At 42.8% G+C, this 25,740-nt stretch overlaps 1 protein-coding gene and 1 pseudogene across 2 annotated transcripts in view; both read right to left on the bottom strand.

Moving 5' to 3' along the window:
- Positions 1–25,740, bottom strand: part of RNASEH2B (ribonuclease H2 subunit B) — a 94,504-nt gene that overhangs the window by 29,300 nt on the left and 39,464 nt on the right. For both annotated transcript variants that reach the window (XM_075563485.1, XM_075563486.1), the window contains exons 6-9: positions 12,186–12,250; positions 11,111–11,213; positions 8,624–8,705; positions 2,339–2,381 (exon numbers count right to left, since the gene is read on the bottom strand). In XM_075563485.1, the coding sequence (XP_075419600.1) occupies positions 2,339–2,381; positions 8,624–8,705; positions 11,111–11,213; positions 12,186–12,250 (293 nt within the window). The remainder of the gene's footprint in view (positions 1–2,338; positions 2,382–8,623; positions 8,706–11,110; positions 11,214–12,185; positions 12,251–25,740) is intronic.
- Positions 8,735–10,569, bottom strand: LOC142460859 (translocon-associated protein subunit delta-like; annotated as a pseudogene).

Genomic DNA, 25,740 nt, shown 5'->3' with positions numbered 1-25,740 from the left:
CTGGCGCCACAGTGGGTAAGCTGGTGAAGCCTCCCCGGTCTGCTTTTGCAGAGGGTCGTTTGGTTTGTAGTGCCATCATTAGAGAGGAACAGGTCCGACCCAGAGACAGCAGTCTTATGACGTGAAACTTGTGAGGACTGGAACTTTTGTTTCTCCAGCTCTTCAAAGTTTTCCCTTAAAGCAACAATTGTCTCGAGCTATAAGTAACACATCGCACAATTCAACAGTTCAAGCGTATCAAGAAGGGTTTGCAACCATCATCACAACCAACTTTGACAGTGTTCTGCTTTCTTGTTTCATTGTGTGAATGCATTTCCTTGCCCCTTCCACGCCCTCAGGCAAATCCAGCTACACCTCCAGCTTCCATACACAGAGAAGCTTACCAAACAAGGACACCCCCCCCCCCAAAAGGACTCAGTAATAATGGCCATAGAAAACAGAGAGACACCTCAGTCGAAGAGAAAGGAGAATAGTAACATTTTAAACTCCAGTGGGCCCAAAGGGAAACCTAATGACAAGATATGCCATCTGGAAGAGGAATGATGGTACAATATCTAAATTCTAAATACTCCCTTTGTGAGTGCTGTGGGCCAGAGTGGAGGCCCAGCATCCATTGGCAGGGTGCCGATGCGCACTCCGCTCCCGGTGAATCCCCACTGGCCATAGACCAGCCCCAATATCGGGAAGTTTTCCACTCTTAACAGGTGTAGTCACCACCTTTACATTTCTATTTACTGCATGAGTTTTCCTTCTTGGACAGTTTCCCCTTCCATGGGATGTGATGTCTTCCTGATGCTATTTTCAACAGCATACGAGTGGGCTTCCTTTACAACCTGCTTAAAGTGGCCCAACTAACAATGAAGCAAACGTGTCGATATTCTTCTAAATGTCAAAGTGGGAGTGTCGTTAGAAGCCCCCACAATGCACAAAAGCACTGTGCATGTTGGCCACCCAGATGCATGAGGGACAAATGCAGGGGCCCAGGCCCCTGCGGAACATCTGTAACACGTGTGTTTTACGTTCTCAAGGCATCCATGTGTCGTGGCTGTCGATGCACGGCTCCCACGGGGGAGTTGAGGGCAGTGTTCATTTCCCCGTCTCTAAGTTGTTCTGACTTCTCCAAGAGTTGGCCTGAATGTGATTTACGACTGCCTTCTCTAGACTCTGGAGTCCCTGCCTGAGTCAAATGGTGAAGAGGCTTGGCTGCTAACCAGTAGGTTCCAGGTTTGAGTCCAATCAGTGGCACCTCAGAAGAAAGGCCTGACACACTAATCCCACTGAATGCTCTATGGTGCACAGTCTACTCCAACATGCGTGGGGTCACTCCACAAAAGGAGTTCACCCAAAGTGTTGCCATTGTTCCCAGGATGGAGTAGCTATGGGGAGCTGGCAGTTTCTTACTATCTCGGAGAGGGAAAGTGTTTCAACCGACAGAAAATGATGCTACACAAATTTCCGTGCTCATTTCAAATACGGGAGAGAAAAATGTGACCATTCGGTTCAAAAGATTCTTTGTGTGGCCAAAAAAAATCATATTCTACTGAGCTCTGTGCTAGTGAGAATTAGACTTAGCAATGTGAGTTTCAGCTATAAGGAAGGTATTCCTGGTGATTCATAAAATGAATTAAGTTATCGAGCTACACCTGGTAGCACAGTGGTTACTTATTGGGCTGCTAATGACAAGGTCAACAGTTCAAAACCACCAGCTGCAACGAGGGAGAAAATGGGGCTCTCCACCCCAGTAGCGTTAGTCTTAGAAAGTCACAGGGGGGGCAGTTCTACCCTCTCCTAAAGGGTCATTATGAGGCGGCATCAACTCGATGGCAGTCGCTTTATTTCCAGCTAATTTCAGAAGATCTCATTTTAATAATATGGCTATAGTTTTTATACAAGTATATTTCTTATTACTCTTACTTTAGTAAGATTTTCATGGTGTTTTATTATCAGGTAAAATATATAAAAATTAAAAATGCTTGAAACGTAGGATTGATGAAGCTATGGGGACAAGTAGAATAAGGGGTTGGGGGAGGGGTAGAGTGGGGGTGGTAAAAGGGAGACGATGTCAAGGAGTCCATGTAGGAAAAGAATGGTTGGAAATTGGTAGCAATTGTAGTTCTATTTGATGTGATTGAAATATAGAACGATACATATATTAAATCTCAACGAATAAAACATTTAAAAATACTAATGAAAAGCCCAGTACAACTCGTATTCTACAGAATGGCACTTAGTGAAAGGATAATTGAGTAGGCTGCACTGAGAACAAGCTTAGACCTGTGTGGTGGACGTGTAATATTGTTTCAAGGACCCTAAAGAAATGGTAGTTACAGCTTCTTACCTTTGAAGGAGGGCTGGACAATAAAGCCGAAGGTTCTGGAAGCCTACAGAAACAAAAATCATAGTCAAGATTTTTCATAGACAAGCACACAGAAAGCCTCGGTAAACAGTAAACGGAGTCATAGTCCCCATACATCTTGCGACAGGAGCTCTGGGGGCACAGTGAGTTACACCCCGGGCTGCTAATTCAAAGGTCAGCAGCTCGTCGGAAACCACGAGCTGCTTCATGGGAGAGAGCGGAGGCTTTCTGACCTCGTGATGAGGTGCTGTCTCTGAGCCCACAGGGGCAGTTCCACCCTGCCCTGCAGGGTCCTAAGCAGTCACCATGGAAATGAAATTTAAAAATTACCATATAATCCTTATACATCTTACAATACAATCATCATCGTGTAAAGCATGAAATTCTTCACACGCCTGAGTCTTCCTCTTGCTACTTACCCTTTTATATCGGAAGTGTCTGAATTTAAAGAACAAACTAGTGCCTATTGGCTGAAATGCGAGTTGTTTTTTTTTTTAACCTCCTTAAATTTTCTTTTTGGTACTGGATTATTTTTCTTCACAAATGACAATGGCGCATAGATTTTAAAATGAAATGAAAATTATTCTAACTGTGATGAAAACAAAAGTAAACTTTACTTTTTCCATAACAGCCAAGGTTAACTGACCTATTACTCTCTCCCCACATTTATAATTAAAGTTAATTTAAAAAAAAGGCACAAAAAGGCTTTTTGTAAGACGACTGCTAAGCGATCTAAGGCCATATTAAACAACAGACTATGTAGGTTTCAACACACGTTAACTATTATAGGGGCCAGTTTTTATTATATTTATTTTTAAAGATGGTCTTATGGAATTTTCTATAAATAAAAACTACATCTATTAAAGACTTATTTTAGCTTGATATATCAGTGAAGAAAAAAATTATGAGGAAAAGTTATCAATCCATTACGTACATAAAATTTTAACAACAGCTGCCAATATCTAGAATATACACATTTTAAAAATCCTAAGGGTCAGCTAGAGAAACAAAACCAGAGGCACTCATGTGTGTAAGAAAGAGCTTTATATAAACAGTAACTGTATATTAAGGAGACATCCCAGCCCAGTCCAGTTCAAGTCTATAAGTCCGATATTAGCCCATATGTCCAATACCTGTCTATAAATTCCTCTTCAAACTTACTCAACACATGCAATGACACTGAATGCAGGAAGATGACAGGCCAGTGGGTAGAAAGTCTTATGGATCCAGTGACAGTGGAAGCAATTCAGTGCTGGCGTGGGTCTCCATGTGGCTCCTCCAGCTCCAGGGCTCTGGCTCTATCAGTGAAGCTCCATGTGGCTTGTCAACAGGAAGACCAAGCAGAGAGTGCATCTGACATCCAGTGAGCAGTTTATCTATGTTGTGCCTCCAAAATAAGGTCATCAAGCTGCGACCTGATCGACGGGCTAAGCTCTAGCCCTTCACTCTTAATCATCTCAAGTTGACACCACCTTATGTACCTACCACACGAGGTAAAGCCTTTCTATTAGAGCGCTTTATAAAGGATGGTACACATGTTTGGACATTCTAAAGCACCTCCAGGAGTCAGAGTGGGTTTGTCTTAGCTCATTTCTTTGCTCAGTTTAGTTGTCTAGAAGTCTAGGAGGCTAGAAGTCCAACTTCAGAGCTGGAGGAAGGCTTTCCTATCTCTGTTGGCTCTGAGAGAAGACTTGTCTCCTTGTAACACATCTGTGGGGCTGCGGTTCCTGGGCATTTTGACAGCAATCGCTGTCAGGAAAGTTAATAGGTTACCACACATCAGGATCAGCAAACAGTAAGTTTACAGTCACTGGTGTCCACAGCCAGCAGCCTAGTCCCTCTCCATTTCACAGCCTGTCGTCTCCGTGCAGCTTCTCTGAGTATCGCAGAGGTGGGTGCATCTGGTCTTGGAGGCCTCTGCCAATCCCGAGATCTTGAATGTGCTCTTCTGAGGTTCTCCTTCAGCTTTCTCTCTTCTCTTACTGCTTCAAAGATGGCTCAGTTATAGCAAGAGGGTGATGAAAACGGACCAATCCCCTCTTTTCGTGCTACACACACCTTATTTGCATCGACCCACCGCCCGTCATTTGGTGAGCATTACGGACACTTGGCTAGAGGAGCCATATTAAGAAATTTTATCCCATCACAAATACTAGTACCAGAAACCAAAAGATCCACATAATTAGGAAGTCTTAGCCTTGCGAAAATGTCAGCACTACTCAATGAAATCAATAGATATAATGCAATTATGATCCACTTTTCAACATCCTTCTTTACAGAGATAAACTAATCACTAACTTTATGCGAAAAGGAACGAGACTGAATAAGCAAAGCACTGCTAAAGAACAAACTTCCCAATCTCAAAGCAGCCCAGTGTTGGCCCTATGACAGGTACAATAGATCAACGGAGCAGAATTGAGTAAATCCAACCACGAACAGTTAAATTAGACAGACACACTAAGTTAGGGAAGAGAGCACCTCTTTAACAAATAGCGTTAACAAAACTGGATATCTAAGTTGTTAGAAAAATAAAAAAGGGCCTATACCTCAAGCCATGTGTATGAAAGTGAACTCAAGATGGATTGGAGACTTAAATATGAAACCTCGAACTATAAAGATCAATGGAAAAACCGGGACAAAGTTAGAGGCCCTAATACTTGGCAATAAGATACTATCAAGTATCACTGAAAACACACAAACAGGAGAGGATGAACCTGATGGCTAGAACCTGCTAAAAATAAGACACGTGCATTAAGAGATTTTACTCACAGAATGAAAAGAGAATGTCAACCAAGTCCACACGGAAGAAGCACACCATCATCAGTCACCGAAGGATTGTAAAGCGTATCATCCAAAGTTGAAGGAGGGAGTAGTAACAGAACCTAACTTGTGAGAATCCGGTTTGCAGAAGGCAATGGATGCGAGTGGGAGTCCAAGATTCACTTGTGGGAACTCCGTAGGAAATAAGCCTCCGGTGATCTCTCTCTAACCATAATCGATGGATGGGAGGAAAGTGGTTACTACACAGAGTGCACAGGAGAGATGACGGCAGAAGATCAAAGGCATAAACCTGACTTGAACCGTTAAAACCTTGTCAGTTGATATCCCAACTGATGCAGGCTGGACCTGATCTGGTTTCCAACATTTTCTGTGTTCTTGCTTGTTCATATTAGGGTATATCTCAGAGGTGTTATGTCATTCAAGGTCACCCTCTTGAAGTTGTGTTACGTGATTTTCTGTGTTTTGGTATATGAAGCCCAGGAGTGATGAATCTATAGGGACAGCAAGTAAAATTAGGGTTTCGGGGGGTAAGGGTGGGGTGGGGTGTACAGGGGTGGTTGGGGATAAAAGGGAGATGGTGTCAAGGAGTCCAGGAAGAAAAACAATGTTTGGAAACGCATTGTGGTAAAAACTGTACAATTCTGTTTGACATGATTGATCTATGGAATGATATGAAATTTGCATTAACTCCCGATTAATAAAAAACTAATTAAAAATGAATGGAAAGAGAACCCTGTACAGGGTGAGGAAATTTTTTTTGGGGGGGGGAGCTAAGGAACTAAGCTCTAAAATTTATAGAAAACTTTAACACCTAAATAAGAAAAAGAGAAATAATCTAATTGTTGAACAGACAGGGCATTGAGAGACACTTTACCAAAGAGGATATTCAAAAGTGGCCAAAAAGCATATGAAGTAATTCTTGCAACCATTAGCCATTCACAAGATGCAAAAGCCAACAAGGAAATATCATTTTTCCCCAGCATTAATAGCAAAGTTCAAAACTTAGAAAAGAACAAATGTTGGCAAGTAAGTGCAGAGATGGAAACCCTCTTAGGCCGCTGGAGGCAGTTTATGTGCATCTAAACAGTGAAGTCTAAATAGTGCATCTACTTTTGAAAAGCAGTAAGGCATTTCCTCAAACAATTGGGAAGAAAGTAACTTGAGACCTTAGTATATACCCTAGAAAAAAAGATCTGACACAAAAATAGATATATGCACACCTAAATTCATTTCAGCACTGTTCACATAGCACAAACGATGAAGACAACCTAAACGACCATCAAGGGAAGAATGGATACATAAACTATGACACATACACATAATGGAACACTTGGCAACATTAAAGAATAACGAAGAATCTGTGAAACATCTTATAACATAAATGAACCCGAGGGGATTAAAAATAATAATAATAATTTTATATATATCATATATCATCAAGTATAAGCTGAGTTTTTTGGCACATTTTTTATGCAGTATTGGTGCTAAAATTAGGTACCTTGGCTGATATTCCGGTTGGCTTATACTTGAGTATATACGGCACACACACACACACACACACACACACACACATATTTTAATCATTTCATTGGAGGACATTATATTAAGTGAAGTTAGTCCATCACAAAAATACGAATATTATATGCGATCACCATTATAAAAAGTCAAGAAAAAGTTTTCATACTACAAAACAAAAAGATGTCAAAATGGATGATAATTATATAATATTCATAAACACGATCTAGACAAATTGACACATTTTTTGCGGGGGTGGGAAGAAGCACAATTCAGTTCATCACCGTGCTACTTCTTCAGGTTTTGTGGTAGTTACATAACCTGGTGTCAATTTGAGACTCAAGAGTGAAGGGGTGGAGTTTAGCCTGTCAATCAGCTTACAGCTTGATGACCTCTTTGAAGGCACTAAGGAGAGAAATAGCTCGCTGGAGGCGGGACACACACTCACTCCCTGTGAGAGATTCTCGTGGACAAGACACATGGAGCTACGCAAGAGCTCTGGAGCTGGAGGAGCCACATGGAGACCCCTGCCAGTGCCAACATGCTTACATCACCACTGGATCTACAAGACCTCCACCCACTGGCCTGTGAGCTTTCTGCATTCAGCATCATTGCATGTGTTTCGGGAGTCTGAAGAGGACTTTAAGATTGGTATCGGATGTATGGGCTGATATCGGACTTGTGGACTTGATCTGGCGTGGTCTGGGATGTTTTCTCAATATTCAACTGCTTTTGTATGTAAAGTTCTTTCTTATACACATATGAGTGTCTATGCATTTGTTTCTCTAGTCAATCCAGACTGTGAAAGGTCTGGCACACTAAAGACACATAGTGAGTATCTAATGATGATTGTGAAAATGGTCTTAAACTTCAAATCTAACTTTAAAAAATGTTCTACAAGCCATCTACTCTTTGTTTTTCATTTTCCGTACTGTTCACCATGCTACGAGAGAACCAAATTAGCTAAATCTAATTGAGGATAATTGGAACTCATTAGACTCTAGAATCATTACCGGTTGCCATGGAGTTGACGCCACCTCATGGCACCCCTCTGCATGTCAGTGCAGAACGTGTTCTAGTGGGCTGCCTGATGGAGTTCCAGAAGGAGACCGCCACGCATCTCATCCACGGCATCGTTGGCTGTACTTGAATACGCAACCTGCTGGTTAGCAGCTAAGCAAGCTAACTTTTTATACCACCCTGGGACTCTATGAAATGATATTAGCCCATAATATCAAGCCCAATGATTACCAACTCCTGTAATCTGCATCCAGCTATCAATTTGTCACAATTGAGCACTCTTCACTAAAAATCACCTCGGAATCCTAGTACATACAACACAACTCAAGAATAATTTCTAATAAAAAATAAAGCAATTAAAAATCCTAAGGAATCTCTATTGTTGGAAAAACTAAGCGCACACAGGTACTTTATTTAGGCTGCAGACGAATTATTTATTTATTTTAAGCAGTTTTATTGGCATATAATCCACATATCATAATTCAATTATATCAAGAAGGGTTGTACAATCATTACCACAATCAAGTTTAGAACATTTTCTTCTGTCTGTACTTACCTTTATTAGCTCCCCATTTCCCCCAGCCTCTCCTGACATCTCTCCTGCCATACCCCCAAAGAACCATTAATCCAATTGCGGTCTCTATAGATTTATCTATCTTGGATTTCATCCACAAGAAAACATAAAACACAACAAACAAAAGAAACCTATCAACAATAACAAAATAAAACAACCAAAAAATCTCAATAGAAATGTAGCAACTATTAAAAGTGATGACCAATTTTAAGAGGATCAAAAGGGAATTCAAAGATAAGGTGTTAAATTGTAACCTAACAATATCAGCAATAATCCACTTCCCGTTGTCCTCTGCAAGAGAGCAAGTCTGTTCACAGCCTGGGTCTATGGTCAGAGAGGATTCACGGAAAGCTTAATCCATATGGAATAATACTTACTTTAAATATTTAGATAAGTCATCACTTAATTCTTTAGGAATGTAGTCAGATATCAAACCATGAGCATAACGAATATAATCCTCTGAAAGAAAGCAGAATGGACAAAGAAACAATCAAACCATATTTGCTGGCAATGGGTAGAGATATAAAAGGAGTCATGGTGGTGTAGAGGATTAAACACTAGCTGCTAATAGAGAGGTCAACAGTTGCTCTGAGATAGAAAAATTAAGAAGTTTGCTTCTGTAAAGATTTACAGCTTTGAAAATGCTACAGAGCAATTTTTGCTCTGCCCGTGGATTCACTATGAGTTGGTGCTCCACAGCAGTGGGCGTGGCTTTGGTTTATACATATAAAAATTGGCCGGGTGGCATAAAGCTGACACTTGACTACTAACTGAAAAGCTGGTAGTTTGAGCGCGCCTAGCAGCACCTTGCAGACAAGGATGGTGGTGAGACTTCGTCTCACATATTTTAGACCTGTTGTAAGGTGAGACCAGTCCCTGGAGAAACATTGAAAAAGAGGAAGACTTTCGACAGATGGACTGACACAGTAGCTGCACTGATGGACTCCGGCATAAGAACAATTGTGAGCATGGCCCAGAACCCGGCTGTGTTCCGATCTGTTGTACAGAAGGTCGCTGTGAGTTGGAACCCACTCAACAGCACTTAACAAAAACAAGTGCCCGTAACTTGGAAGCAAAGCCTGGCAGCCTGCTGCTGTCAAGATCATGGCCAAGAACACCTGTGGCATAAATGGAACACACAGTCACCGGGAGTCAGAGCAAAAAATTAGCAACATGTTTAGCTTGTGTGTGTGTGTTTGTTTGTTTGTTTTCCTGTGCCCATGTTTATTGAAAGCAGAAGAAAGAGGGTGGCAGTCTCAGGCCTGGATGTTGCTCTTTGTGCTGAAGGCCAGGTAGTAGAGCAGCAGGCCCAGGACGGCTGCCAGCATCTCAGTGGAGACCCAGGGCCCGTTCCCGGCGTCATGGTGATCTACATTGACTGTGAACAGGGCCTGGATGATGGAGACATCCTCGCTGTTTCTCTGAGCTGTCGGGAGCCATGAGGCCCGGCCATAACCTTGCCTGTCCGGAGCCATGAGGCCCGGCCATTGTCTTGATCTTTATTGCCTGAGCTCTGTAACTTTCCACAGGAACTGTTTGTTCTGCGGTCATTGTTCTCAGAGAAACACCTGTGGCTTGTTTCCCTTTCCCTGGCCTATATAAGCTGCAGCCTTTTACTCAATAAACAAGACTTGATCAGGCTACTTGTCTTGTCTCCATTTCTCATGTCTCTTGTCCCCCCAATTCCCACTCCCTTCTCCCGGGTCCGCGTTGAAGTTCCCTTGGGACGGGACACTGAGCCTTCCTCAGGAGACTGTAGGCCTCCTCATCAAAGAACCTGACCTTGTAGGGGCCCACGTGGGCACTCCTGTGATCCAGGCTCCAGGACACCTGGTAGCATCTGACATCCTGGCCCCAGGTCACAGGAAATTGTCCACCACCTCCCCACCCCCCACCCCATGACTTCGGCATAAAGAGCCATGTTCTTGACCCTATTCATGCAGCTCAGGGAGATCTCAAATATGAAGACCGTCTCCATGGCAACGATGGCATCTGACATGGTGTAGTGCGAGGGGGTGATCTGGGGCTCCATGCAGGCCTCAGCAGGGGTGCCTGAGCAGCTGGACAGGCCGGACAGCAGGAAGAGAGCCAGGGCCCCAAGAGCTACCGCCGCCACCATCGTCTGTTCTCAGCCGAGAGGACAGAGCGGGCTCCGGAGCACTGTGTGTTTAAATATATGGAAAAATGAGGGTATTCCACAGGAAAAAAGCAAAATAATATATATAAATTAGTAGCCTAAAGGGAAAAAAATCTACCAAGTGAATCAATTTTCATCTACAATCAAAATACATCTGGTAGGAGGGCAGAAGCGTCTTGAAAATCAATGGCAAACATCTGCAGGCTCCGGGAGCCGTCTCATCAGAGGAGCATGAACAAAAGTGAACAGTGGGCTGGCTTTAGTTAGAGGCTATGTGGCTTTGAGACAAGTTCAAGACTCATTTGTGAAATGAGACTTTCTAGGAGGGAGTATGTGCCAATGTGACACAAGGCCTGGTACCCAACGGTTGCCAGAGTTGACCTCTTTTATAAGTTGATATTTTACTAAATGTTTGCTTAAAGTTAATACAGCGCGTTAAGTTTCCATCTGACAGAATTCTATGCAGATTTTTCGATGACATTCGGCCAGGGTTGTTCTTACCACTAATGGGCAAATGGGCACTTGCTGAATGGATGATGACAGACGTGATCAATAATAGAATTAGTACTTGACACTGAAAGAAGGCACGCACTGGTCACAAGATCTGTGTGAACATGCTGACAACAATGTGAGGTTTTGATGATGCGAACATTCTGACACTGTCAGAGATGCAGCCCCACATCAACTTACTAGGGTGGAAATTCTTATGAAGTAATAATTCCCTTACCTTCCTTATCACTGGATACTTGGTCACCTGAGAAATATGCAGACTGCACTCGGGCACCAACATTTATGTTATGGGTTTTTAAGGCTGCTGAAGTATGCATCACCTATGAAGTAAACAACAGGGAAGAGTCAGGGTGTTTCTAGCTAAACCTTAGAAATCCAAAGCTTAACTGATGGTCCTCAATCCATTGAAGATCCAGGAGGAAGTATTTGAAGGCCCAGGTATCAGAAGATGAGGGGCAGGTGGCCATTTGGAGAAAAAGTGAGTGGCAGCAACAGTGTAGCTGGCTGGCTATATTACATGGATCTCGTATGCAGACAGACCACTGACTTTGGGACCAGGGTGCTGGGTTTGTTTTAGGACCAGGGGCAAGTTACTTAACTTCTCTGTGTCTCTATCTGTGAAAGAGGGAGAACAGTCCCCACTCCACAGGATGGCGGTGCGGGTTAAATGCATTTACAGACATAAAGCCCTTCCAACAGAACCGGGCACCGAGTAAACACTATACCAGTATGGGCTATGACATGGATGCAGTGATTTTCTGAACAAAGTAAATAATACAGATTTCTCACTTTCTGGGAAATTCAGAAAGTAAACACAGTTGAAGAATATACATTCTTGAGACAGTCAATTCTATTCGATCCCGTTTTATTTCCAGTCCATTCCATTTCGAAGGCAATGCTAGTCCAGCCAGTGAGCTTGGGAAACGTGACATCTGTGCCCTGCCTGATGGCTGGTGGGTAACATTGACCCTGAGATGCCTGCAAGGCCGACATAAGCAAATGCACATTGGGCCCGTTGTGGACTGGAGGTTCACGTTTACACCAAGAGCAAGGCATTCAGCGAGGAGGACTCGTTAAAATAGGGATCCCAGCCAGGGAAGAACATGATGCTGACTGAAGAGACATGAGCAATGAAGGATAAAATGAAAAGATTTCTTCTCATACTTGGATATTTCTAGTTTCCCTCTTTTTGCTGGAAATATAATATGGACTCTGAATTTAGATTTACTGTCTTTTTAAAAAGGAGCATTACATTTTTATTTTACCATACAGCACTTAGAGAGGTACTCTACCTTTTTTTCTAGCCACTTCAATGTCTTCTCTTTATTGTACTTGTAATATTTTCTGCTGCTTATTTCTGGATTATATTAAAAGAAAGAGAATCAAAAGGCTCAGCATGATCAATTAAACATGACATGAATTCAAGGTTACAGCACATGCAAATACAACTAATAATTTAGAATATCTCACAGTAGTTCATGTTCTTAGACATCTGAATTTATAAAACTGAAATCCTACTTGACTTGCAAAACTAATACAGATTTTATAATCCCTAAAAACAGTTTGGGTATTTCAGGATTTATTCAACCAAAAGGAGGTGGAATTTTAAGAATGTCATCAAATTTTACAAATTACGGAACATTTCTTTGAATTTTTAAAAAAGATTCTGAAAAGTGACATGCCAGTCAACATTTATTCATTGAGTCTGACTAATTTTAAACTCAATTCAATTTTTTAATAAAAGAGTTCTTTTATTAAAATGACCACGGAAATTGTAAGAAAGAAAATAGAAACTAAAGACAGATGTCTACAAGGTTCATTTCATACATGCAGGAAAAAGAAAAAAATTTTGGCATGCTGGATTGATTAAATAGGCAATAAAGATGCTCTGATAAGTATTGGTGATTGGAATGCAAAAGTTGGACAAAAAGCTGAAGGACCAATAGTTGGAAAATATGGTCTTAGTGATAGAAACGAAGCTAGTGAGAGCATGATAGAATTTTACAAAACTAAGGACTTGTTAATAGCAAATACCTTTTTCTCAATAACCCAAAAGTCCACATGGACTTCTCCAGATGGAATAACCAGAATTCAAATTTACTACATCTGTGGGAAGAGAAGACTGAGAGTCTCAGTATCAGTGGTTAAAGCCAGGCCAGGGGCTGATGGAAAAGCCCATCAATTGCTCATATGTAAGTTCAGGTTCAAGCTGAAGAAAATGAAAACCAGTCCAAGAGAAACAAAATACGACCTTGAATCTATTCCACCTGAATTTCAAGAGCATATCAAGAACTGAGTTGCTACATTGAACACAACTGACAGAAAATGTGATGAGCTGTAGGATGGCATCAAGAACAGCATTCATTTAGAAAGCAAAGGTCATTAAAAACACAAGAAAGAAAGAAAAGATCCAAGTGGATGTCAGAAAAGACTCTGACACTTGTTCTTAATCATAGAGTAGCTAAGGGAAATGCAAGAAGTGAAGTCCAAGTGCTGAAGAGAAAAGTTCAAAGGTCAGCTCAAGAAGACAAAGTAGAGGGGCCAGTCCCAATCCTAACTATATAGAAAGCTGCCCTTCTCCCAGAAGAATTTATTTCAGAGGACAGCACTGAAGCTGCAGCTCAGGGAGAGGGACATGTCTGATAGGAGCACATGGGAGCAAATTAAGGAGGAGGAAGAGAGAGGGGAGCATATCCTGGTCCACCAAGCCTTGACGACAATATTCCCACTCAGAGCAGCCAATCCTCCGGCCCCACTATGGGACATGACATCCCTCACTGACCCAGAGCCCTACAGGGGACAACACTGGAGACAAAGTGTGGGAATTTTAGCCGATCTGATCACACCACACCGAGGGAAAACACAAAGGGCGTGCAACAGAACAGCAAGGGGAACAGAGCAACGAAGTCCCCAGGGAATACCAAAAGTAGACTTTGGGGCCATGGCTTGGCACCCCATCAGAATCGACCGGAAAACACTCCTAAAGGACAAAAAAACAGTCCTTTAACTGACTACAAGCTTTTCTGTTTTGCTGTTGTGCTTTGTTTTGTTTTGTCATTGGCTTTTTGTTGTTGTTTTCTTTCCTTTTGTTGCTTGGTTTTGCTGTCTTGTTTTGTGCATGTTATCATCTCTGAAAGTCTGTCTAAATAAGATAGGTTGCATGAGCAATCTGGAGGAGAAAACAACAGGATCCACAGTTCCAGGGGATATTGGAGAAGGGGAGGTGGGGGGAAAGGAAGTGGTGTTAACAAACCCAGGGACAAGAAGACAGCAAGTGATCCAAATCAGTGGTGAGGAGGGTGTAGGAGGCCTGGTAGGGTGCAATTAAGGGTAATGTAACTGAGAGAAATTACTGTAACCCAAATGAAGGCTGAGTATGATAGTGGGAGAAGAAGAAAGTAGGAGGAAATAAAGCAAAGGGCATTTATAGAGGTGTAAATAAAGGCATGCATATATGTAAATATATTTATATATGAGGATGGGGAAATAGATCTATGTGCATATATTTATAGGTTCAGTATTAAGGTAGCAGATGGACCTTGGGCCTCCACTCAAGTACTCCCTCAAAGCAAGAATACTTTGTTCTGTTCAACTAGCATTCCATGATGCTCACCTTCCTGACCATGATTGCTGAAAACAAAGCAGGTACATAAGCAAATGTGGTGAAGAAAGCAGATGGTGCCTGGCAATCCAAAGATAAAGCGTCTGGGGTCTTAAAGGCTTGAAGATAAACAAGTGGCCATCTAGTTTGGAAGCAACAAAGCCCACATGGAAGAAGCACACCAGCCTGTGTGATCACGAGGTGTCAAAGGGATGAATTATCAGGCATCATCAGAACAAAAATCATATCATTGTGAATGAGGGGGAGTGCAGAGTGGTGATCCAAAGCCCATCTGTAGGCAACTGGACATCCCTTTCTGGAAGGGCCGCGAGGAGGAGACGAGCCAGTCAGGGTGCAGTGTAGCAACAATGAAACAAACAACTTTCCTCTAGTTCCTAAATGCTTCCCCCGCCCAGCCCCCTCACCATCATGATCCCAATTCTACCTTACAAATCTAGCTAGACCAGAGGAAGTACACTGGTACAGATAGGAACTGGAAACACAGGGAATCCAGGACAGGTGATCCCTTCAGGACCAGTGGTGAGTGGCGATACCGGGAGGGTGGAGGGAGGGTGGGATAGAGAGGAGGAACCTATTACAAGGATTTACATATAACCTCTTCCCTGGGGGATGGACAACAGAAAAGTAGGTGAAGGGAGACATTGGACAGTGTAAGATATGACAAAATATTAATTTATAAATTATCAAGGATTCATGAGGGAGGGGGGAGCAGTGAGGGAGGGGGGAAAATGAGGAGCTGATGCCAGGGGCTTACGTGGAGAGCAACTGTCTTGAGAATGATGAGGGCAATGCATGTATAAATGTGCTTTACACAATTGATGTATGTATGGATTGTGATCAGAGTTATATGAGCCCCCAATGATTTAAAAGTAAACAAATAAAATATTATAGTGAAATGTGCAAAGTCCTAGAGTTAGAAAACCAAAAGAAGAGAACATGCTTAGAATATCTTAAACTGAAAGAACTAAAGAAAAAAAATTCAAGGCTCTAGCAATATTGAAGGATTCGATGGCCAAAATCTGGAGTGACGCAGGGAGCACCCCAAGAAGAGAAGAGGGAAAGAACACATGGTCCCTTCCCTGTCAGGAGGCAGCACATAAATAAGAGCCGAAGGTCCTGAAGGAAGGGGCCACGCTGCACTGAAAGCATAGCTAAAAACAAGCGTCCAGGAATTGACAGAATAAGCACCGAAATGTAACAAAAAGCTGATGAAGCACTTACATGTCTTGTGCTAGGAAATTTGAAAAACGGTTACTTGGCCAACTGAGTGGAAGATATCTATATTTGTACCCATTCCAAAGGAAGATGACTCACAGAATGTTCAAATTATGGAACAAGTACTATCACGGCCATCACATACAAGTAAAAGTTTGCAGAAGATCAACCAACAATGGCTGCAGCAGAAGAAAGACAGGGTGCTGCTAGAGGTTCAGGCCAGATTCAGAAGCGGAGGTCTAAAATTAGACATCACTGTTGATGTCAGATGGATCTTGGATGAAAGCAAACAATACCAGAAAGAGATTTCCTTGGGTGTTATTGACTGTGGAAAGGAAATTGCCAGAGTGGTCACAACCAAATCTGGATAGGCTCGAGAAGAACGAGAATTACAGAGCATTTCCTCTGTGTGCATTCAGAACGTGTACGTGGAGCAAAGGGGCATTGTGCGAGCAGAACAAGGGGATACTGCATGGTTTAAGATGCGCATCAGCTGCTTCCTCCCCCCAACTACCATGATCCGAATTCTACCTTGCAGGACTGGATAGGGCAGAGGTTGCACACTGGTGCATATGGGGGCTGGAGGCACAGGGAATCCAGGGTGCATGATACCTTCAGGACCAAGGGTGTGAGGGGCGATGCTGGGAGAGTGGGGGGTGAGTGGGTTGGAAAGGGGGAACTGATTACAAGGATCCACATGTGACCTCCTCCCTGGGAGATGGAAAGCAGAGAAGGGGGGGAAGGTATGACAAAATAACAATCTATAAATTATCAAGGGTTCATGAGGAAGGCGGGGGCGGGGATAGAGGGGGAAAAAAAGAGGACCTGATGCAAAGGGCTTAAGTGGAGAGCAAATGCTTTGAAAATGATTAGGGCAAAGAATGTACGGATGTGCTTTATACAATTGATGTATGTATATGTATGGATTGTGATAAGAGTTGTATGAGCCCCTAATAAAATGTAAAAAAAACCCAAAAACTAAAAAAAAAAAAAAGATGCGCATTGGCGTTTATCCTCTCATTATACTTGTTCAATCTGTATGCTGAGCATATCATCAGAGAAGCTGTATTCTAAGGGTACTGCAGAACCAGAATTGAAGAGAGGCTTATTAACAACCTGAGACATGCAGATGACACACAGCCTTGCTTGCTGAAGACCAGGATTACAGCCATCAGTGTGGACGGCAACTCAATGTAAAGCAGACCCAAATCCTCACCAGTGGACCAACAGGTAATCATGGCAAATGGAGAAAAGGTGGAAGCTGTCAAGGATTTCATCCTGCTTGGATCCACAATTCATGCACATGAAAAGAGCAGTCAAGAGATCAAAAGATATCTTGTGTTAGCTACATGTGCTGCACGCAGAGCACTGAAATCAAGGATGTTCCTTTGAGGACTCGGGTGCACGTAACCAAAGCCGTGGCACTTAGTCTCTATGGCATCCTATGCATGTGCGAGTTGGACACGGAATACGGCAGACCAGAGAAGCATCTATGTGTTTGAAATCTGGAGCTGGTAAAGAACATCAAACATACCAAGGACTTCAGAAAAACAAACCAAACAAAACAGTCTATCTTGGAAGAAGTACAGTCAGAGTGCTCCTTAGAGGCAAAGACGGCGAGACTTCATGTTACATACTTTGGACATGCTGTCAGGAGCGGGCAGTCCCGGGAGAAGGACATCATGCTCAGTAAAGGAGAGGGGCAGTAACAAGAAGTCCTTCAACAAGATGGAGTGAGACAGCAGCGGCAACCTGGGCTCATACATAGGAACCGCTGTGCGGATGGCTCACGACCAGCCAGGGTTTGCTTCTGTCGTGCACACGGTTGCTGTGGGTAGGAATGGACTTGAAGGCCCAGAACAACGACACAAAGCTCGTTTTATACAACCAGAAAAAATGCCGTACGTACTCGAGTAGAAGCTGACCCGACTATCAGCCGAGGCACCTAACATTACCACAAAAACTGCTAAAAAAATGGGCTGCAAAACTTGGCTGATACACGAGTATATACGGTATATATTACTAACTACCCAGGACTGGGGATGAAAGTTTCCAAACCAAACCCACTCCCAGCAAGTACATGATGACTTATTCTAACCCTCTATCGGGTTGCTGAGGCTATACATCCTTATGGGAATGGACTGCCCTATTTTTCCCCTTTGGGGCAGCAGTTTGAACTGCTGCCCTTGCAGTGAGCAGCCCCATGCTTACTCAACAGTGTCACCAGGGCTCCCTGCTGGTAGGATTAACAGAGGATAAACACATGGCTCCCATATGGCTCGATGTACTGCAGCAGAATCACAGCTATTTGCAGAGGCTCGATTTATGGCGCAGGTATTACATAAGTGCAGAGGTATTAGGTTGGCAGTTTCAACCCATCAGATGCTTGGCAGGAGAAAGACGTGGCCATCTGCTTTCTTAAAGTTCACAAACAGCAGTTCAGAAGCAGCACAGGACGTTCTAGAATGTCCTAGAACTACGACATGGAATCAATCTGACTCAACAGCAACACACTTGGTGGTGGTGGTTGTACGATTTATGGTCGGCTTAACCAGGCCCTTTACAAAAATAATGTTTTAAAAAAAATTATACTTCCACTCCTCACAATCCACTTAGCTTTATGTGCTAGGTCATCAAATCACTGATTTTTTTGTTAACGCTATTTATTTGTTGGGTTGCTTGCTTTCTGTACCATTAGCCAAGTCAGCACATCCACTTTCCCTGGGAGGAGCTGTCTTCGTGACCATTGTCCATCCTACAGCCACCATCACCATTGTCCATCCTACAGCCACCATCACCATTGTCCATCCTACAGCCACCATCACCATTGTCCATCCTACAGCCACCATCACCATTGTCTATCCTACAGCCACCATCACCATTGTCCATCCTACAGCCACCATCACCATTGTCCATCCTACAGCCACCATCACCATTGTCCATCCTACAGCCACCATCACCATTGTCCATCCTACAGCCACCATCACCATTGTCCATCCTACAGCCACCATCACCCCACGGGAGCTCTCCGGGTGATACAGAATTTCTTCTTGTGCTTACTTCTATAATCATGATGAGACGGGAAGCTGGACGGTGCTTTTTTCAGGGACAGGTTTCTGCAATCTGCTTTTGCACCACTACATGATCTGTGTGAAAGGGGCACCCGGAGGTCCGTGCTTCAGTTCCAATGCATTTCCTCCCCATATTGGTGTTGGGGGTCAATGATAGGGTCCGTGGTATAGGCAAGAATAAGGCTGGAATGGGGAGGGACCCTGAACTTCCACCCTCAGGTCATGCCGCTATAGAAATGAAATGGAAGGACTACTGACACCGGCGTATTCCGTCTGAGAATCCCAAGGGGCAGCGCCTGCCCTGCTGCAGCCAGCACGGTCTGGGCTCCCCGCCTACGTGCCGCTGAGTTTTCACACTTCATTCCCAGACTGACGCTTGGGGAAAAAGCACTATTCGCTCCCATTTTAAAGGACTAGGCTTGAGTTACATTACAACATTGCCCAAAGTCACTGAGCCAGGTAATGGGATTTCTACCAAAGCTGACATCAAAATCATGGGTCTGGTGTTCATTACGTGAAGTTCAGCTGGTTCCACAAGTTCCTCAGCACTTCAGCCCGCTCAGAGCCTTGGAAGAAAGCCTTTCCTTCCCATGGTGTTCGTAAAACCTCGTTCCTTGTTTTCCTTTCTCTGAGGGTTACTCCACCGATTCTCTTCCAGTCTCCACGATCTCCTCCTACAAGGCCCACTGCACTTTTCTCCTGCAGTGACTGCTTCATGCCTCACACTGGCTAGACAAGCATGACCTGAAAACCAGAGCACTGGGCTTAAACGAAGCCCGTTCGTCTAAAGCCAAACTGTCCCCCTGCACCGCAAGCCAGCCTTCTGGTCACTCGGAATCTCAGAGCCGTTTTTCTTTCCTACTTCCCCTCCTGCACTTAGTCACACCCTCCATGAGATAGCGCATGTGGAGCGAGAAAGGGCCAATATTAGCTGGGCCGGGGAACACACATTTTTAAAAATAAGGTTGGGGGTTTTTTTGTTTGTTTTTTTAAGGAAAGACAATACTTTGAAAAATATCAGGAGGCTTAACTTCTAGTAACGGAGCAGAAACCACAACTGCATTTTCTATCAAATCAATTTTATTTGGGTATGATGGTAATTGCATTATGGGCACATGTTAAATATACAATTCAAGGGGGTTGGATAAATGTTGTGATAGTTACATAATTTCATGTCAACTTGATAAGTGTAGGGGTGGAGCCTAGTCTGTCAATCAGGACACAGCCTGATGATGCATCACCTTCTCATGAGGAGGATTCTGGGAACATCCTCTCTCTCTCTGCCTTCGCCTTCCTGCTCGAGTCACTCTGAGAGCTGTCTTCCAAATTTCTCAGCATAAACAGATACCGTATATACTCAAGTATAAGCAGACCTGACTAGCAGCCGAGGCACTTAATTTTACCACAAATGAGGCATTAAAAATTTGCTGGAAAGCTCGGCTTACACATGGGTCTGTACGGTAAGTGCTTTCAGTGCTTCATCGGCTGGCTGTAAAATTTCAATTGAGATTTGTGTGTTTAGCTAATGCCTATGGTGCACTTTGGTTTCTTCCTTTAGGACTGTTCGTTCTTGCTCATGTGCTGTACGTCCTGAAATAACGGAATGACAACAGTGACTGTGTGTTCATTTTAATACAGTGACTGTGTGTTCATTTTAATACAGTGACTGTGCGTTCATTTTAATACAGTGACTGTGTGTTCATTTTAATACAGTGATTGTGTGTTCATTTTAATACAGTGACTGTGCGTTCATTTTAATACAGTGATTGTGTGTTCATTTTAATACAGTGATTGTGTGTTCATTTTAATACAGTGATTGTGTGTTCATTTTAATACAGTGACTGTGTGTTCATTTTAATACAGTGACTGTGTGTTCATTTTAATACAGTGACTGTGTGTTCATTTTAATAGTGATTGTGTGTTCATTTTAATACAGTGATTGTGTGTTCATTTTAATACAGTGACTGTGTGTTCATTTTAATACAGTGACTGTGTATTCATTTTAATACAGTGACTGTGTATTTATTTTAATAAAGTGACTGTGTGTTCATTTTAATACAGTGACTGTGTGTTCATTTTAATACAGTGACTGTGTGTTCATTTTAATACAGTGACTGTGTGTTCATTTTAATACAGTGACTGTGTATTCATTTTAATACAGTGACTGTGTATTCATTTTAATAAAGTGACTGTGTGTTCATTTTAATACAGTGATTGTGTGTTCATTTTAATACAGTGACTGTGCGTTCATTTTAATACAGTGATTGTGTGTTCATTTTAATACAGTGATTGTGTGTTCATTTTAATACAGTGACTGTGTGTTCATTTTAATACAGTGACTGTGTGTTCATTTTAATACAGTGACTGTGTGTTCATTTTAATAGTGATTGTGTGTTCATTTTAATACAGTGATTGTGTGTTCATTTTAATACAGTGACTGTGTGTTCATTTTAATACAGTGATTGTGTGTTCATTTTAATACAGTGATTGTGTGTTCATTTTAATACAGTGATTGTGTGTTCATTTTAATACAGTGATTGTGTGTTCTTTCCATCCTCTTTTCCTGCATCACTCAAAATTTTGGCCATAGATTCTTTCAATGTTGCAACTTGAGGCTTGCATTTAAAAATTCTTCAAGTTTATAATATGCTAAGTGTATTCTCTCAGTTTGATTTTCTAACTCTAGGTCTTTACACATTTCATTACCATATTTTACTTTGTCTTTTCAAAGTACCCTTTGAAATTTTCTGCTTAGCTTCTACTTCATGGTCTTTCATTTGCCTTAACAAGTTTATGATGAAGAGTAAATTTCAGATTCTCTCTGACAGCCACTTATTTTTTCCTTCTGTCCCGTTTCCTTAAGGACCTTTTCTTTTCCTCATGTACGATGCTGATGTCATCCACAGAGCAAGCCATCTCTCATTAGCTATCAGGCAGGCAAAAGTTATTTTTGAGGTGTTCTCAAAATTCAGGTAAGACCGACTGAAGGTAGAGGTTTGTTTCTCGTGGACTTGTTTTTATTTGCTTCAGCTTAAATCTGAACTTACATATGAGAAACTGATCAGCCCCTTGTCTCATTTTAGCTGCTGAAAGTGAGCTTCTCCATTGTCTTGTCCCACAAATGCAGTCAGTTTGATTTTTGTGCCTTCTACCTGGAGACGTGCACACGTGTCTAACAACACTGTAAGACAGGGCAGAACTGTCCCTGTGGGTCTCTGAGACTGGAACTCTCAACGGGGGTAGAAAGCCTCGCCTTTCTCCCGCAGCACAGCTAGTGGTTTCAAATTGCAGGCCTCGCCAGGATCAGCCCAACATAGAACCACGCCGCCACCGGGGTTCCAGCTACTTCAAGATCAATCTGAAACATCCTTTTGACAATGAATGCAATGCCATTCCTCTGTGTCATTCTAAGCAAGATAAACCATATGGTTTTCTGATTCTAAATGGTCACTACTAGGATGTCAATCTTTATGCCTCCACTTCAAACTTTACAACTTCCAATTTCCCTGGATTCATACTTTGTACATTCCAAGTATTAATTATGAGCAGGTGGCTACAGCCGTTTCTCCTCATTTGGAGGCATGCCCATTAGCAAACGAAGGACTCCGGCTTTTCTTCATCTATCTCCCTCGGGTCAACTCTACTTTGAGAAGGCAGCGCTTCCTCATTGACATGTTGAGTATCTTTTGACCAAAAGGGCTCATCTGCTGCCACCGCCTCTAACAATATTCTGCTATGCACAGTTTTACAGGAGCTAATTCCTCTAATGGGCACAGATTATGTTTTCTTTGTAGTCTTCTCTTGGTCTCTCAAAGGTTGGCTGATCCCTGTTCACTTTGGGCAAGCCCAATAACATACGAAAGAGCAGGGATACAGCTTTCAGCATCACAGCAACCGGCAAGCCACTACAGGACGACCAACTGACAGTCAAGTGGTGGCATTGGGGGTATCTCACCCCTCAAGCACTGCAATCAAGTCGATGCTGACTCAGTGACTCTACAGGGCAGGGAGTTTATGAGACTGTAATTATTAATAGAAGTAGAAAGCCCCATCTTTCTTCTAAGGACCAGCTAGTGGCTTCGAATGGTGACCCTGTGTATTGCAGACCAATTCTTAATGATCCCCTAATTACTGTAAGGGGTAGTTACATTATGTTACGGTTCTACCCACCAGATACATGAGTTCATGTTCTATAATTTATTGGCATTCTCTTCTTAATTTTAGCCATTCTATTAGAAACTAGTGACATTTCCTTGAAATTTTAATGTATGTTTTCTTGGTGACGGCTCTTCTTGAGATGTGTTTTCACATTTCATTTGTTGTTCATAATTATTCCAGTTTATTTGTAAAATAAAATTTTCATTGTGCTAACATCACTTTTAAGTGTGTGTGTATAAAACGTAACTATTATCAGATATATGCCATGGGAACATTTTCTCCCAGCCTGTGGTTCACTGTCCTATTTTCTTAATAATGCTGTCTTTCAAAAAAAACAGAGAATTTTAATTTTTGATGAAACCCAATTTGAAATTTTATTTTTTAAATGCAAAGGTTGTCCCCCCCCCCCAACCTCCCCATCACACACAATGCCTATAAAACTACTCTCAACCATCTGAGAAGATTGGCTTAGAAAACAAAGATGGAATAAAAGTGAGCCCGCAATTAAACATTGTGTCCAGCAATTGAGTAATAAGTTCACAAACTTGAATTTCTCTGATGTATTGATGAACAAACTGCCTGAAGCACATTTTAACATCTCTCTCTTCAATGTTTTCTATAACTAAGAAACACATCGCATCTTTTTCCTACCTCCTGGGGATAGAAACTTGGCAAGCACATTTGAGGTATTTTAATCGAGTACGTTTTCCTGGCTCTTCCCGTGAGTCACACCAGACAGCACAGTGGAACTTGGGCTTGCATTATGAAATAAAGTGGAATGCTCAAGAATGAAGTCCATAACCCGTTACTGGCCCTCCCCCTGCCATCTCTCCACTGCGAACTTCTTTAACAAGAAATGGGCTTTGCAAATAGAGACAGATGATTTGCCTAGTAAAGAGGGCAGGGCCCAGGTGCTGTCAATCTCCCTTTCGAACACAACCAACTGTGGCTTTGCCACCAGGGACGAAGGACGGTCCTCACACAGCTAGCAGAAGACGGCAAAGCTGTAATGCCACAGATTTTCCAGAGGGCGTCTGGGGTTTGACTTCACAATGGCTGCTTGGGGAGCATGCGTCCACAAGAGGATGGAAGTTAAAGCCTTTCTTCTTCATCATCACTCTCAGTGATGGGTGTTCTCTGAGGACTCCAGTCTTTCTAGTTGCTGTCAATTTGACTGAGTCCTGAGGACCCAGGCATGTCGGAGCAGAATCATGTGCTGATTCGAAGTCATGGATGGACCTGAAGTTTCAACCTATCGGCTACTACTCAGTGCTAGTAAATTAGTAAACAGTGTTAACGTTTACACTCCCCAGGGACTCCAACTGCTCTTTAGAGTCATGTTTCTTAAAATTGATTTGAAAATTATAGAAATAAAACATTGCACTGAGAATGTAATTGAACACTAACTTATAATTGGGAAAGAATCCAAAGTCAAAAGGCGGCCAGTATCCAAGGGAATCATAAACGATGGCCTGCAGGGGAACATGATGACTGGGAACAGAGAGCCCTTGCTCTGATGAGGATTGTCTTTCATAGACTATCCAACATCTCTCTCCCTCTTTATGGCCGCACAAAGGGATATTACTGAGACGAAGTCAGCACGTCTTTAAAAATTCAGGTTTCTGTTTTCCACCAGACAATCCCTAAAACTCTAAAGGATTTCAAAGTTCAGCAGTGGGTGTTGACACACTGTGATTTCTGCCCAGGATTCTGAATGTCAAAGTGAAGCAAGTCAATGAAACTCAAATAAGGGGGTGGTGTGTGTGGGTGGGCATACATGCGCGCACGCATGCAGGACTAGCCCCATGCCTCATCATCTAATTAGTGAAGTGCACAAATGGACGAATGAGATTCCTACTGTCCCTACCCAATATCTAGTGAAACCTCAAACAAGGGGATGGGTTTCCGGAATCAGTTTGCAAAGAACCTGTTGAACTTGACTCCAGTCTGGCCCGGTGAAGAGACATGGAAGGTGTTGAATAAGTGGGAGGCCTCTCTACCCTTCGGTTCCGTTAAGGAAGCAGGGTGGGGTCTGCCGGCCTTGCGACAGCAGCTGCCCACTAGTTAACCGCTCCCAAAATGGACCTTACAGCCAGGCTCTAAGTCAATAGAGCACCAGTACCAATAGCCTGGTGTTTATAGGCAGGAGTCTGGAGGATTTTCCAGACCAGGAGAGAACTGGAGTATGAATGGCACTGGTAATCGGGACAGGGCAAGAGAGAGATTTGATCATGGAGGTATAAGCAGAGGTGGGCATGGAGGAAGATGTAGTAGAATGGGAACACTGGAGAACAGGTGACTTCAGAACACCTGGTGGACCCAAAGAGGAGGAACTAGATCTTGATTTAGGTCCACTTGTCAATCAAGATGAAGAGTCTGACAACAGTTATGATGTATGTGCAAGGATTAAATGACACTCACTGTGCTTCGCGACAATGTGACGACTTCTTCAAGCAGCGTGGGACTGTTAATATGAACAAGTGAACTGGGAAACCCATAATCCATATCTACCTGGACGAGGACACCTTAGGGGACACTAAACTTTCTCCCCTGATGGTGTGTGTGTGTGTGTGTGTGTGTGTGTGTGTGTGTGTGTGTGTGTGTGCTGAGTCTGAACTCAAACAGTGAAGTTCATGGGCGCCCACCCCCTGGGGCTGATAGGGCCTCAACCACTCACTGCATACCCTCTGTATAGGTTAGATGTAGATAGGCTGGAACTCTCAGACGAGGCTGTGGCAGGGCATCATGGGGTGAGCCAGCTCTGAGGGTGTGCAGAACTAG

Source organism: Tenrec ecaudatus, chromosome 11 (genome assembly GCF_050624435.1).
Source record: "Tenrec ecaudatus isolate mTenEca1 chromosome 11, mTenEca1.hap1, whole genome shotgun sequence".
Lineage (NCBI taxonomy): Eukaryota > Metazoa > Chordata > Mammalia > Afrosoricida > Tenrecidae > Tenrec > Tenrec ecaudatus.
The sequence above is the reverse complement of the archived record's forward strand: the minus strand, read 5'-3'. Positions and strand labels throughout refer to the sequence as shown.